General features: G+C 39.6%; 1 protein-coding gene across 5 annotated transcripts in view; it reads right to left on the bottom strand.

Moving 5' to 3' along the window:
• Positions 1-13782, bottom strand: part of DNAH9 (dynein axonemal heavy chain 9) — a 393611-nt gene that overhangs the window by 331112 nt on the left and 48717 nt on the right. For all 5 annotated transcript variants that reach the window (XM_037028297.1, XM_037028295.1, XM_037028294.1 and 2 more), the window contains exons 12-15: positions 13194-13320; positions 8333-8588; positions 7028-7269; positions 2374-2509 (exon numbers count right to left, since the gene is read on the bottom strand). In XM_037028297.1, coding sequence (XP_036884192.1) covers positions 2374-2509; positions 7028-7269; positions 8333-8588; positions 13194-13320 — 761 coding nt within the window. The remainder of the gene's footprint in view (positions 1-2373; positions 2510-7027; positions 7270-8332; positions 8589-13193; positions 13321-13782) is intronic.

Here is a 13782-nt window from a genome sequence, read left to right on the forward strand (position 1 = left end):
TTAAGCTGCACTACTGATAGAGTTTTGTTATCATTCTCCCTAACAACAACAAAACCTGAGGGCTCCTCAGAAATAAGTAAAACTAGACTCTGGCCCTCAAAACTTCAGAAAAATAAATTTGCATTATTGCACTCAGGAGCGTCCCATAAAATGCATATTTAACTTAAGGGAATGTAAGTTTACCAATATCATAGTAACCATACTACTATTGTAGAACAGTTGTTTTAAAAAACCTTTTAAGGTCATGCTTTTCCTATGTACTCATGACATATTCTGCATTCCTGCATGCACTAGATGCTTCTAATTTAGTAGGCCAGGTTGCACATAGTTTAGAGGGTTTACAAGACTTTCAAGGCTATTTTGACTCTATGAGAGTTTTGCCCCATATACTGTCATGAGAACCCAATCCCCATGTTAGATGCAATGCCAGCATAATGACCATACAAATCAGGTGGTCCTGGTGGCTCCACAATCTTGATGCAAGTAAATCACTTTACAATTAAAAAGGGGAAGATGATTTCTGGAGAGTGGGTGGAATTTAGCCTCAATAGGGCTGCATTCAATGAATTTTCTGGGAGGCCAGACCAAAGCACAGGAATGGTGTTTGCTTGACCGAACTAAAGAAGGTAGAAATGGTAAGGTGGATCAGAGTAATAAAATTGCCCAGCTGGCTACTGCGAAGGATCACAATGATTTCCTTCTTCTTAGAGGCTACTTACTCTCTTTAGGTTCCTTCGCCTTCACCAGTGCCTTTCCCATTTTATCTGTAGCTTCTCAGTCAGGCAGCTACCAAATCTAGCTCCTGCCCATCTTACAGTGTGAAGAAAGCGTGCACCCCTTTCCTCACATTTCCATGGAAAAAAGGTAGCTTCAGAGATCTCAGAAAAATACTATCATCTCTTCGCTCCATCCTCTCATTACCACTCTCTCCTTCCCACAAGAGGAAGACAACTTGCCACATTAGAAAGTGCAGGTCAGGAGTGTGATTGGTCAAAGGTGAGTCGCTGCATTTAGGGACTATCTCTTGAGCACTGCCTGCACATGTGTGTGGCTCAGGTATCTTCCTAGATTTTGAAGGAGGAATGAGAGACCAGAAATTCCAAACCTCCAACATCAGAGGAGGCTGGTCTGTTCACCTAGGTGGGCACTGAGAGGAATGGCCCCTGGGAACCAGCTCTCCAGTCTCAGTGTCTGTGTCCTTTGCCTCACAGTGGCTTGTTCCCAGGATCCTGAAGGTGAACTTGCTGGCTGCTTCCTGCTTTCCTGCTTCCCTGTTTCCTGCTATTGCACTTTGTTGATTTGGGGAATCCCTGCACCCTGCCAGCAAACACCTTGCCTTTGACCTCAGCGTCTGCACCATGGGGGTGTTGCCCATGTGAGCTCCACTCAACACTGAGCCTCACTCCTCTCCAGCTCAGGGTAGGCCCCAGCTCAGCCTACAGGTCTGCATGTGCCCTCTTGCATGGGTGGGATGCCTGGACACAGATCTTGGCCTGCCTATTTTAACTCTGCATTTGATTTCTTTCCTTGGGTTGGACTTGATATATTAAAGTCTCATCTCACCTTCATCTTCTGCCTTCAAAATATTCATCTCTGCCCTTCCATTGATGAATTCTTCCATATGACCTTTGAGAAGCTCCTCAGAATCTACCAGTTGTGAAAGGTTTAATTCAACTGTATTCCTGACCTCTTCTGCCCTTTCTACCCCACTCCTTACTAGCTGAGATTAGCTCCTACTATAATATATTTGATTCTCTGCACCTTAACCCAGTGTAGCTACCATAAATCCATAGCCCTTAGCTATCATTTAACCTTCAAAGAGTGCCATTACCTTTTTCTTAACATTCCTTTTCGTTCTGAAAGCTACCTCATTCCTGGCCTCTTCTATGATCCTTTTTCACAGAGAAAAACTTCCAGTTAACCCGGCTACTACAACCTCTCTGAGTTCTCAAAGTTACAGAGATGGAGTATAGTGAGCTCGAAGGCAAAGACTGCCCCACCCCCATCACCACAAGTCAAGTCCAGATGAAGCTGCCTTTACTAATTGTGCTTCCATGCTTCCGGGTATTCTAGCTTAGTCGCTCCTCTTTACTGAAGCTTGATTTACAATGAATAAGCTTTTATGTTTTTGCTTTTGAACTTCAGTGTCTTAGAGCCTGGTCTATCATCTGAGTTTTGGAACAACCCAAGTCTCTTCTGTTTGAACAGTTTAGAAACTCAATACCTTTACTATATTACTGTGTATAATTCACCAAATGTTCACCATCTTTTTGGGAAAAGTCACAAACACTTGACTGCACTTCACTGTAACTCAACAGATTCCATTACTGTTACCATCCTTTTAATAACCCACATGCATAAGCCAGTGAATACCAGTGTTTTCCAGGAGGTACTGGAGGGAGCACTCAATGGCAAGAAAGAATCCATCCAGCAGCATATCATCTATGTAGTTCACATATGTCTTCCAGATATTGGAGGCTGGGTCTGCTGAAAAAAGACCCAGGTTTTCCTAAAAAATAAAGGAGTGATGTAAACCCTGTTTAATGATAAAGAAGTTCTGATCATCATTAATGGAACTATAAATAATACATGGAGAAAAAAAACATTCCTGTGAAGAATTGCTATATATGCTTATCAAATCCATTCTATCTTATGGGAATCACCACTGATTGAAAGGAACACAAAGGTAACCCATAAAGAGAGGATGGTGTCTCATCCTGTCTCTGGGGAAGGAGGGAGGGCTCAGGCCACCTTCTCAGCAGGTACGCTGCTGGACGCAGTGTGTGTGTCGTAAACGCTGACTGATGTGCTGTGGAGAAAGGTACGCCGAAGCAGAAGTCATGCTGGAAGACTGAGGGTAGAAAGCATTATGATTCAAGAATTATATATCGACTAAAAACTTGCATCATACGAAATGATTTAGAAAATGTTCACACATAAAATAATACACATGTCCTCTCCTCTTCCTCTTTCTCTCTCTCCTGCTGGTATGGCAAGTGTTCTTCATCACTGTCAGTACTAAGCCTTTTTACAGTAACTTTCCATTTATCTTGTATCTTCAATGAAAGTTGCAACTACTTTGCAGAAATAATTTTTTAGCTGACTCATACCACTTTACAAACATTTTCATGTAGTAAATCTCCGTGAATTAAAAAAAAATCTCAAGATCCTGTCTTCGAGTAACAAAACTGTAAAATTTCTAACATGCACTACCTACACTTTTCCTTCCTGAGTACATTTAAGACTTTCTTAATGACTTAAAGTTCATCAGCACACAAATCATAACACAGTGACAATATAGTGAGGTTTTGGGGTATTATTAAGATGTGTATATTATTAAATATAGAAGCAAATGTTTAGTTTTTATGACTGCTTTGTTTAGTTGTTGTTCTTTCTCCTTCCACATGTCATGAGATCAATATAGCTATCTGTACTTTAACCTCTCTATCTCAAATCTACTACAGACTAAAAAGATCTAGCTCAAGTTCTGTTCTAGACAACACAGACAAATGACATCGGTCTTGAACTTCTGCTACAAACGGCTATCAAACTGAATGCAGTACAAGAAACAATTGTTTTAGGTAACTGGATAACAGGCAGTAAAGGGATGTGATCCTTGGGAAAAGGGAAATACTGAAGGTAAGCTGTACAACCACCTTTCTTTACCTAGAGGTGCTTTCCAACCCATGACAGAGGAACATGGATCTCAACTACAGTATCCCTCCTGCTGGGCAGAAAAAAACAAACTGGGGTTTGGGGCTACTGACACTGCTAAGTCCTCTTGAATCTTTGAGAATTAACCCATGCATGTTTAGGGCAAGACTGCAAGTCCTGGCAGAGAACAGTTACTGGGGATCTAAGCTTAATGGAGATCATGTTGGTTACAAAGTACTGGAAGATGTTTTTATTCTATCAGAAATCATAAAAAGACCTCATAGGTAACCAGGAATTCAGTAGAGACCTCATAAATGCTGTGCTTTAAGATTAGAGCTGCTCTGTTCTAGAGTAAGGCTTCTTTAGACACTCCCTAACAAAGCTTAAACTTGAGCTTTAGCAGGACCAAGATGACCCACCAGTAAGTTAACTTCCTGCCAAAAGAGAAACAGATTCTTCAAGAGAAATAACGCCTGGATTCTAAAGTGGTACCCAACATGACTAGAACATAAAAAAAAAATCACTAACCATGCAAAAGCAGGAAAATGTGACATTTAACCAAGAGAGAAAATCACTAAGAGAAAACTCAGAAAATAGCTGCCACACCAATCCTGGAATGCCTACTTCTTAGAATTATTGTATGTGAAAGAAAAAAAAACCTTCTGTTGCAATTTAAAAAAAACCAGAAAAATAAAATAGATGTTTGAATTACCAGACAATGTCATAATTTAATTAAAAACTTCTCAAATTTGGTGAAAAATTCAAGAAGCTCACAGTCTCTAAGCAAGTTGAATATTAAAAAAAACCTATCTAGGCACATCATAGTCAAATGGGAATTTTTTTAAATACAAAATTTTAAAAAGACTCTAGGAAAAATTCCTGATGGAAAAAAATACAATACATATAGAGGAACAAAGATACAAATTATGGCTGGCTTCTGATCAGAAACATTGGGGGAGAGAAGATAATACAATGACTCCTGAAAGAAAAACAAAGTTGCCTACTCAGAATTTTATATCCAGCGAAACTATGCTTCAGAAACAAAGATGAAATAAGAACATTTTCTGATAAACAGAAACTGAGAGAATGTGTCACTAGCAAAGCTAAACAGCAAGATGGTAACTCAATTCTACAAAAAGGAAAAACAAGTGTGGAAATACTGAGTTTGTGAGTAAATCTAATTTCCTGAGTTTTATAGCAAAAATTATTATAATACTCTATTGTGAAGTGTGTTTTACATACATGCGCATTCCTGTATTTCATGGAAAAACTCTGACACTTGTGATTAATTCAAGAGACATACTGAAACCTAGATAGCTTCCACAAATGTAATACAACAAGGTAAATCTGAAATTCCAATTGACAAACTAAAATAGAGTACTAAAAAGATATCATGGATAATAAGAAGGTGGGTAAGAAATAGCAGAAAAACAAAAAAGAGATGAAGCAAATTTGGAAACAAATAGCAAAATGGTAGAGCTAAATCCATCCATACCAATGACTATGTTAAGTGTAAGTTTGCCCTGGCTGCTGTAGCTAAGTGGATTGAGCACGGGCCTGCGAACCACACGATTGCGGTTCGATTCCCAGTCAGGGCACATGCCTGGGTTGCAGGCCAGTTCCCGGCAGGGGACACACCAGAGGCAACCATACATTGATATTTCTCCCTCCTTCCTTTCCCCTCTAAAAATAAATAAAATATTTAAAAAAAAAGTGTAAGTTTAAACACTCCAATTAATAGGCAGAGTTATTAGACTTAGAAGAGTAAGTTTCTACTGTGTGAACCTGAATTTGAACTTGAAAGAACACATAGTTTGAATGTAAAGGGGCAGAAAAAGATGGACAATGCAAAAAGTAAAAATAGTGAATCTGAAAGGAAAGAGTACAGTGTCACCCCTCCCCAAAATGACTTCAAAGCAAGGGGGTATTATTGGAAATAAACAGGGAATTTCATGATAAAACAACCAATTTACCAGGAAGTTATAATAATTATAGATTTGTTTGTACCTACTAATAGATCTTAAACACTTGATAAAAAATATGACAGAACTAAGCAATTAGACAAATTAAAAATCATATCTGATTTAACACTCTACCTTCAGTAATTGGTAGACAAAAAATAAAAAATCATACAGAAGATATGAATGATACTACTAACCACTTTGAACTAATTGATAATTATGGAACACTGTACCCAGCAATAGAAGAATAAACATGTTGTCAAGTGCGAAAGGCACATTCAATAAGATAAACACTATTCTAGGTCATGGAACAAGTCTCACTAAATTCCAACTGATTAAAATCTTCCAGAGTATTTTCTCTAAACCAGAGAGAGGCACAGAGATTAGGCTTCTCTAATCTCTAGATTAGATTCTAGATTAGATAAATTTCATTGAGATAACCAGAGATGCCCCAAACATGTAGAAATTAAACAATATACTTCTAAATGATCATTAAGTTAAAGGAATCACCAGAAAAAAATTAAAACTGAGTGAAATGAAAATGAGGCAGATCACATTTGTGGAATGAAAGTAAAGCACTGCTCAGAGGGAAATTTATGTCATCAAATGCTTGTCTCAGAAAGGAAGAAAGCCTTAAAATAATGCCCTACATGTTTACCCTTATAGGCTAGAAAAACAAGACCAGTAAATTGCCCCCGAATGGACTAGAAAAAAATAATAAAGAACAGAAGTTAATGACTAGAAAACAAAATCAAGAAAATTAACAAAGTCAAAAGCATGATCCATTGTACTTCAAATTATCAATAACCCAAAATAGCAGCTATAATTCATCACTGACTTGGTGCCTGAGCTCAGCCCCTCAGAACTGCTCTGTGGCTGCTTCCGCAGGGTTAACATGGGCAGTTACTTCCATTTCTCTTCCACTGCTCAGTCTCTGAGGATGGGATAGGAGAGTGCCTCGGTCACAGTGCAGGACAAAGCCTTACTGCACTAAGTGCTGCACTCTGCATTTGTTTGTTTCTCTACATCAAATGCAGTTAGGAATACCATCTCTTTCAGCTCTACAGAGCTGGGTTATGAAGATGATGCTGGAGTTCCACACTGAGTTGTATGGGTGAGTTAGGGGTAGTTAGTACAATAGGTAATTTAGAGTTCTGTCCCTGACTTCTCTTTTTATTCCCTTGGGGTTTGGTGTGGGACTTAAACCATTTGATGACTAAGTGGTGCCACCATTAAGAGAGGATTACTAATTTTGACACCCTGCTACCACAATGCTATCCGTATAAACTTCTATCTGTGACAGCAGAAGACACAGTACCTATTACTGTAATTTCCAAATCACTTCTCGCACCCAAACACACTTCTTGACCCATGACGTTCGTGGTAGGCATGTCTGGGAGGCTCTTTATTACCTGAACAAGAGCGTGGATCTTCAGGCCAGAGTCCCTGATGCAACTGTAGTATTTTTCCATTTGATCTTGTTGGTCATCCACGGAAAGAAGGCATTCCTTTCTCCCATCTTTTCTCTTAAACATTGGAGACACCCATGTTTTCATGATGTTTTGGATCTTTTCCACATTGCCTTTGGTTTTCTGAATCCTTCGTTCAAGATCATGAATACTATCGGTCATTTCAATGACATAATCCCAAATGCCTGCTCCCCAAAAGAAACACAGTTAATTGAAATAGCTGACATCGGCACAACTGAACATCTAGTTGCTGTGAAAGGTAGGGATTCAACACTCATGGGTTTTATAAAAGACTTTTCTGCACAGGTTACTTCATTATAATCAAACTTTTTCTTTCTAGTTGTATTAAAAAGCCAACTCTTACCAAAACTCTGCTTATGGAGGAAAAGAAACAAACAGTTAATCCTTACCTACCAAACACATAAAAGTTGGTACACTTGCTGGTCCATGCCTGTGCAACTTGGTGACCTTACAGAGATTAATGAACCTTCCTGTTTAAGCACTGTCACTGTGTTAAATGTTGAAAACGTTATTTCCTATTGTATAAGGAATAAAGTTCTAATTTTTTTCATATGGCATTCCAAGACTTCCGTGAGTTGACTGTGATCTTTTCAAACTTTAACTCTTTTGAGGACACTAATGCAAATTAATCTCCTTTTCCTGTGGTTTACCACACTTTATTTTTAGCTCTCTGAGGGCTTTTTATCATAGCTTGTCTTGTACAATTTATGTTGTATACATGTCTGTTGTCCCTACTAAATGTGAGCTTCTTCCGGGAAGGGGTCATTCCCATATACTTCATGTCTCATATTCTCCCTACAGTCCCCGCCCCCCCAGGTGAAAGTTCATTGAATTGAATTGGAGAACACAAGAGAAGTAAATTCATAGTTCCCTCATAAGATGTCTACAGTTCAGTTAGGAAAACCAAGTAACAATGATAATACAGTGAAAGCCCTTGTTAATGGGGTGCCCAGTATGTGCTGGAGACTGTGGGAGATCCCATGCAGCCTCTGAGCCTACATCAGTGTATGACAGCAAAGTTTTCTAAATATACTAATTAAATCCAAAGAAAAGGAAGAAGAAAAATAGCAACACTTCTTACCTTCCCTACCTTCGCCCTGTGACTGAGAGGGTACATTTGTGTTTTAAAAACAACCCAGATTACCAGCTAATCATTTGAGTGTCTGCCAACTTTTATTGGAATCGACTCTCAGCCTTTCCCCCAGAGCCCAGGTGGTGCCCAGTTACCGTCTGTTTTCCAGTTCAGAGTCTCCTCTGCAGCTCTCAGATGGAGATCAATATTTTGCAGCTCTTTCTCCACTAATGGAAATTCCACCTCTAGCAGCGTTTTCATCACCTTGTTGTACCAATTTGCCATCAACTCCAAATGTGCCACGAGCTGCCGATAGAACTCCCTGGAGGAGAACATGGCTGCTGCTGTATCAGGGATGTGCTTCATCTGCCTCAGTTGAAGATATCTCATTTCTTTCAGCACAGAAAGCAGCTGGAGGAAAGAGTCCACATAAATGGCTGTGGTTCAGCAACAGTGAATAGCAGCAATGTGGGTCAAAGACTGACCCATACTGTGTCACCAGGGGACCCAGAGGCCTCAGGGTCCCACTTAACTTCTGGTCCTTTTAATGTAGTTTTGGAGAAGGAGGCTGAGTACTATTCAGAAGGAAAAGGATTCAGAAAGCAGCAGGGTTCACTGGATCTGTAAAGCATGAAGAGCAAGAGGAGGAAAACCTGTGAAATGAGACACTTGTGACACCAAGAGAGGACTCTGCCTGGATGCTTTGGGGCATGTGGCTGATGAAATGACAGGCTCATGACGATTCAGTTCCCATCAAGGGGTGGAAGTATGAAGGTCAGGGGCACCCACATCCACGAGAAGCCCTGACTTTAGACTTTTGGTATTCTCTGCAAATGAGGCCGTACCCTTGGTCACAGACGCGGACAGGACAAGAGGAGGTTGTTATACATAATCATTTGAAATAGCCCTTAACTTCTGTAACCCTGGGCTGACATGTGTTTGTGTCTTCCTGTACTTGGAGGTCAGGAGACAGAAGTCACTCAGACCTCTCTGAACTTCCCTGGGGTGCTGAGTTTAGAGGCAACTGCAGAGGTGAGAAACCAAGCAGATGTAGCCTGATGAAAACACAGAGGTCTCTGCAGGGTTGCTAAGAGCCCTGCTCATCATTCCTTGCTTATTATTGTGTTTATCCCTGAACTTACAAGGGCCAAGGTGCACAGGCATGTGTGACAAAGCTGCAGATTCTCCCTGCCCCCCTCACACCGCGTCCACCACTTCCAAATCAAGACACCTGGGCTCCTGGCTCTGCTTCCAGTGGCTCTACACCATCTCTTCATTGGTAATCAGCCAATCCTACTCAGGGCTACAGCAAATGCTAACAAGATGGTGGGGAAATAACTTCAGCCTCCTAGTTAATTTTGCTCAAAATAGGTATTACACATTTAAGTTTAAAAAATGAAAACAAAAATTAGAAGAAAATGTGGGATTATTATTTTTTAAATATATTTTATTAATTATGCCATTACAGTTGTCCCATTTCTCTCCCTTCATTCCCCTCCACCCTGCACACCCCTTCCACTCCATTCCCCCCTCTAGTTAATGTCATTGTGTCACAAGTTCTGTAGGTTCTATATTTCCCATACTATTCTTTCCCTCCCCTATTTTCTACCTACTGTCTATGCTACTTATTTTCTGTACCTTCACGTCACTTCTCTTCCTCCCACTCCCCTGTTGATAATCTTCCATGTGATCTCCACTTCTGTGGTTCTATTCCTATTCTAGTTGTTTGCTTAGGTTTTTTTTTTTGGTATGGTTGTTAATAATTGTGAGTTTGCTGTCATTTTACTGTACATGCTTATTATCTTCTTTTTCTTAGATAAATCCTTTTAACAGTTCATATAATAAGGGCTTGGTGATGATGAACTCCTTTAACTTGACCTTATCTGAGAAGCACTTTATCTGCCCTTCCATTCTAAATGAAAGCTTTGCTGGATAGAGTAATCTTGGATGTAGGTCCTTGTCTTTCATGACTTGGAATACTTCTTTCCAGCCCCTTCTTGCCTGTAAGGTTCCTTTTGAGAAATCAGCTGACAGTGTGATGGGAACTCCTTTGTAGGTAACTGTCCCCCTATCTCTTGCTGTTTCTAGAATTCTCTCCTTTATTTTAATCTTGGCTAATATATTTACTATTTATATAATAATGAGGTAGAGAAGGCCATTCCAAACACACAACCACAAGAGATAAAATGTATATGCATAAAAATATTGTACACTTAAAATGACATACTTCAACTGGTAAAAACACTTGCAGATTTTTAAATGTCTGACAAGTATTTACCAAATATTCTAACAAATTCACAGGAAAAGAGGGTACTTTCATTCAAAAGTGGGTGAAGGACATGAACAAGCAATTTATAGAAGAAATGTAAACAGCCAATGAACATATGAACAATCTTAAAACAGTGTTGAGATACTATATTTTTTCTAGTCCAACAAGCTGGAAATGGTTAGAAGACATAAATATCTTGCTGACAGGCTATGATTGGATTCTAGCTCTCTGAAGACCAAATTGACAATATGCAAAAAAAGTCTCAAAATGTAAGTACCCTTTATTTAACCCCACAATTCTATTTCTAGGCATTTATTCCAAGGAAATAATCAATGATAGATGCAACAATGATGAAAGATATTTATTGTAGCAATATTTCTACCACATTTTATCCAACTGTAAGATGCCAATGGTGGTAAGATTCACTATTAGTCTATTTACAACCAAGGAAGAAAGGGAAAAAAATGTAGTTTTTTAAAACTACAAAGACATACCATTTTCAAAGATAAAAAATGCATCCTAGAACCATGAAATACAAGTTGATAAAACTAGAAAATAATGTAAATGCTCAATAATAGGGCATTTAAATAATATAAATACACTTCATACATATATTACTTCTCCCATACAATGGGGCCATAGTTGGCCCTGAAGGGGCAAGGCTCTGATCATCCCTCCGGAATGATGTATGTGCTGCTGCCCATTTTTGACACCACAGCTATTGCCACGTTACTACCAGTGGAAGTCAAGGGGGGACCACAGCTCTTCTCTGACTTGTGTTTGTACTTGTCTCCCCTTGACTTACATCATAATTTAGATATTTATCTCCACTCCCCAATTCTGCTCTCACTGTATTTCTTCTACATCCTTTCCCTTCTATCACCTACAGATACCCAAAAAGCACCTACTATATGTTGTACATTGGGGCAGATAGATCCCCTGCTTATAAAGGAGTGGTCTATCCTTAATACTGTCTTATACTGAGGACATAATTACTGTAATCATCATATATAGACTCTGGCCTAGTTGGTAATCCAGAAACCGATCTCTTTGGGCATTTAATATCCAATACTGTTGACAAGAAAAGCTGATAAAGTTATTCAAGTGAGTTCAATAACAGACTCATAGCTTATCAAAGTGAAAAATGGACCTACCTACTTCCTTTGTTGACTTTTATTTCAGTCAGAATGGATGTTCTACTTAACCTTCAGTTTTCTCAAAGACACCAATACACTATCAGCTCAGTTTTCAGCCCTCTCTATACCACATTCCTGGAGAGCTTGCCTTCCAGACAGAAGTAGGTGACTGCTTTCACCTCAGCATGGCCAACGTTTTTTACCTCTATTGTGGAGCTGAATGATGTACTTCCTGACATGGACTAATTTTGATGATTGTCTTCTCCAACATTAAGCATCCCAGGGCTGTGACACCCACACTGGTCTTCCACCCTTCTCATCATCTAGAGCAAGGTTTCTCAACCTTGGAACTACTGATATTTTTAGACAAAAACCCTTCATTCTATGCATTGTAGAAAGTTTAGCAGTAACCCTGGTACCTATCTACTCAATGCTATTGGCACTCAGTGCATGTGTGACAACCAAAAATGTCTTCAGGGGAAAAAATTGCCTCAGCTGAGAATCACTCATCTAGAGTCCTATTTCTGAAGATACTCCTTTGAGATGTATCATATGCTGTCCAATTAAGAGAGATTTTTGCTTACTGGCATTAAAGCTCCCTACTAGCTCATGGGCTCCTTGAGAACAGGAACCAGGTCTTAAACTTGTTTGGCCTTCCAGTGTTGTCAACAGCCTTCATGGGTTGCAGGCATTTAAGGCAGGCCAGTCAGCTGACTGACTGGCCAGTACTGATTTGTTCAGCGCTAAAGGGTCGGTAATGTGATCATTCTGTCTGTCCAGAGATGGGTAGCAATATCTGTTTAATGCCTTCTGAAATTCCAGATAGTGCATCTCTATAACATGTTAAAGTTTTTGAAGAGTTAATCTTAAGTGTAATTGCCACTCTAACTTTGTATGTAAAGTCAAGTATATGATAAATGTTATTATATGAAAAGCTAAAAAAATATTTTGCAATATTTTCTCTTGTGCAAAATCAAAACAAATATGCTGGCTAACCCTGGAGAAAATGTGAACCTTGGGCAACTGGAGAAAACACTACACCCGGGATCTATCCCAACAAGGAAATCTGGGGTGCAAATTCTTTTTTTTTTAAGATTTTATTTATTTAGCCTTAGAGAGGAAGGGAAGAAGAGAGGGAGAGAAACATCAGTGTGTGGTTGCCTCTCGTGTGTGCCCCTCTGGGAACCGGCCGGCAACCCAGGCATGTGCCCTGACTGGGAATCAAACCCCGGTTGTTTGGTTCACAGACCCACACTCAATCCACTGAGCCACACCAGCCAGAGCAAATGTTCTTCTTTTTTTTTTTTTATCTTTAGAGGGGAAGGGAAGGAGAGAAGGAGAGAAACATCAATGTATGGTTGCGTCTCATGCATCCCCTGCTGGGAACTGGCCTGCAACCCAGGCATGTGCCCTGACTGGCAATTGAACCGTGATCATGTGGTTCACAGGCCCGCGCTCAATCCACTGAGCTACACCAGCCAGGGTTGGGGTTCAAATTCTTTTGAGCAGCTTTTTCATATTCAGATAAAAAAGCCTTTTTGCCTTTGAAATCAGCAAAGTTCAGTGAAACTCTTCAGGAACCCAATAAGAAATTACTGTTGTCAGGCTTACCTGTGGGTTAAAGTTGACAGTAATCTGCTTCGTCTCCGGGTCACGCTTCAGAAGTGGCTGGGAGAGATTGTACTGTGACCTCTCTGATACTGTCTGACACCAGTCCTCATAAAGCCTGGTCTCATATCTATGGGAACAGGAAACAACAGCCACTTCATAAGCACCACCCAGCAACCCAACACCTGGCAATGATTAATTAAAGATCCAGATACCATAAATCTCTACATATAAAGATACATTTACCTATATTAACACATACATGTTTACATAGCCTATTTATTTATTTATTTATTTAAATGATCTATTTTATGAACTAAAGATACTACTAGTAAAATACCTGAATACATACTTAAGGTAAAGTCGTTGATGGGCATGGAAACTCCTGTAAGTAACCCCTTATTTTTAAAAACCAGCATAAGTTAGGACTTCCCACCAAGATGGAGGTGCAGGTAGACACACTGTGCCTCCTCGCACAACCAAAATAAGGACAACAAAAATTTAGAAACAAAAAAACAACCAGGACTGACAGAAAACTGAACTGTATGGAAGTCTGACAACCAAGGAGTTAGAGAAGAAACATTCATCCAGA

This window comes from Sturnira hondurensis, unplaced genomic scaffold, assembly GCF_014824575.4.
Source record: "Sturnira hondurensis isolate 20B ecotype Veracruz unplaced genomic scaffold, ASM1482457v3 Scaffold0019835, whole genome shotgun sequence".
NCBI classification, from domain to species: Eukaryota; Metazoa; Chordata; class Mammalia; order Chiroptera; family Phyllostomidae; genus Sturnira; species Sturnira hondurensis.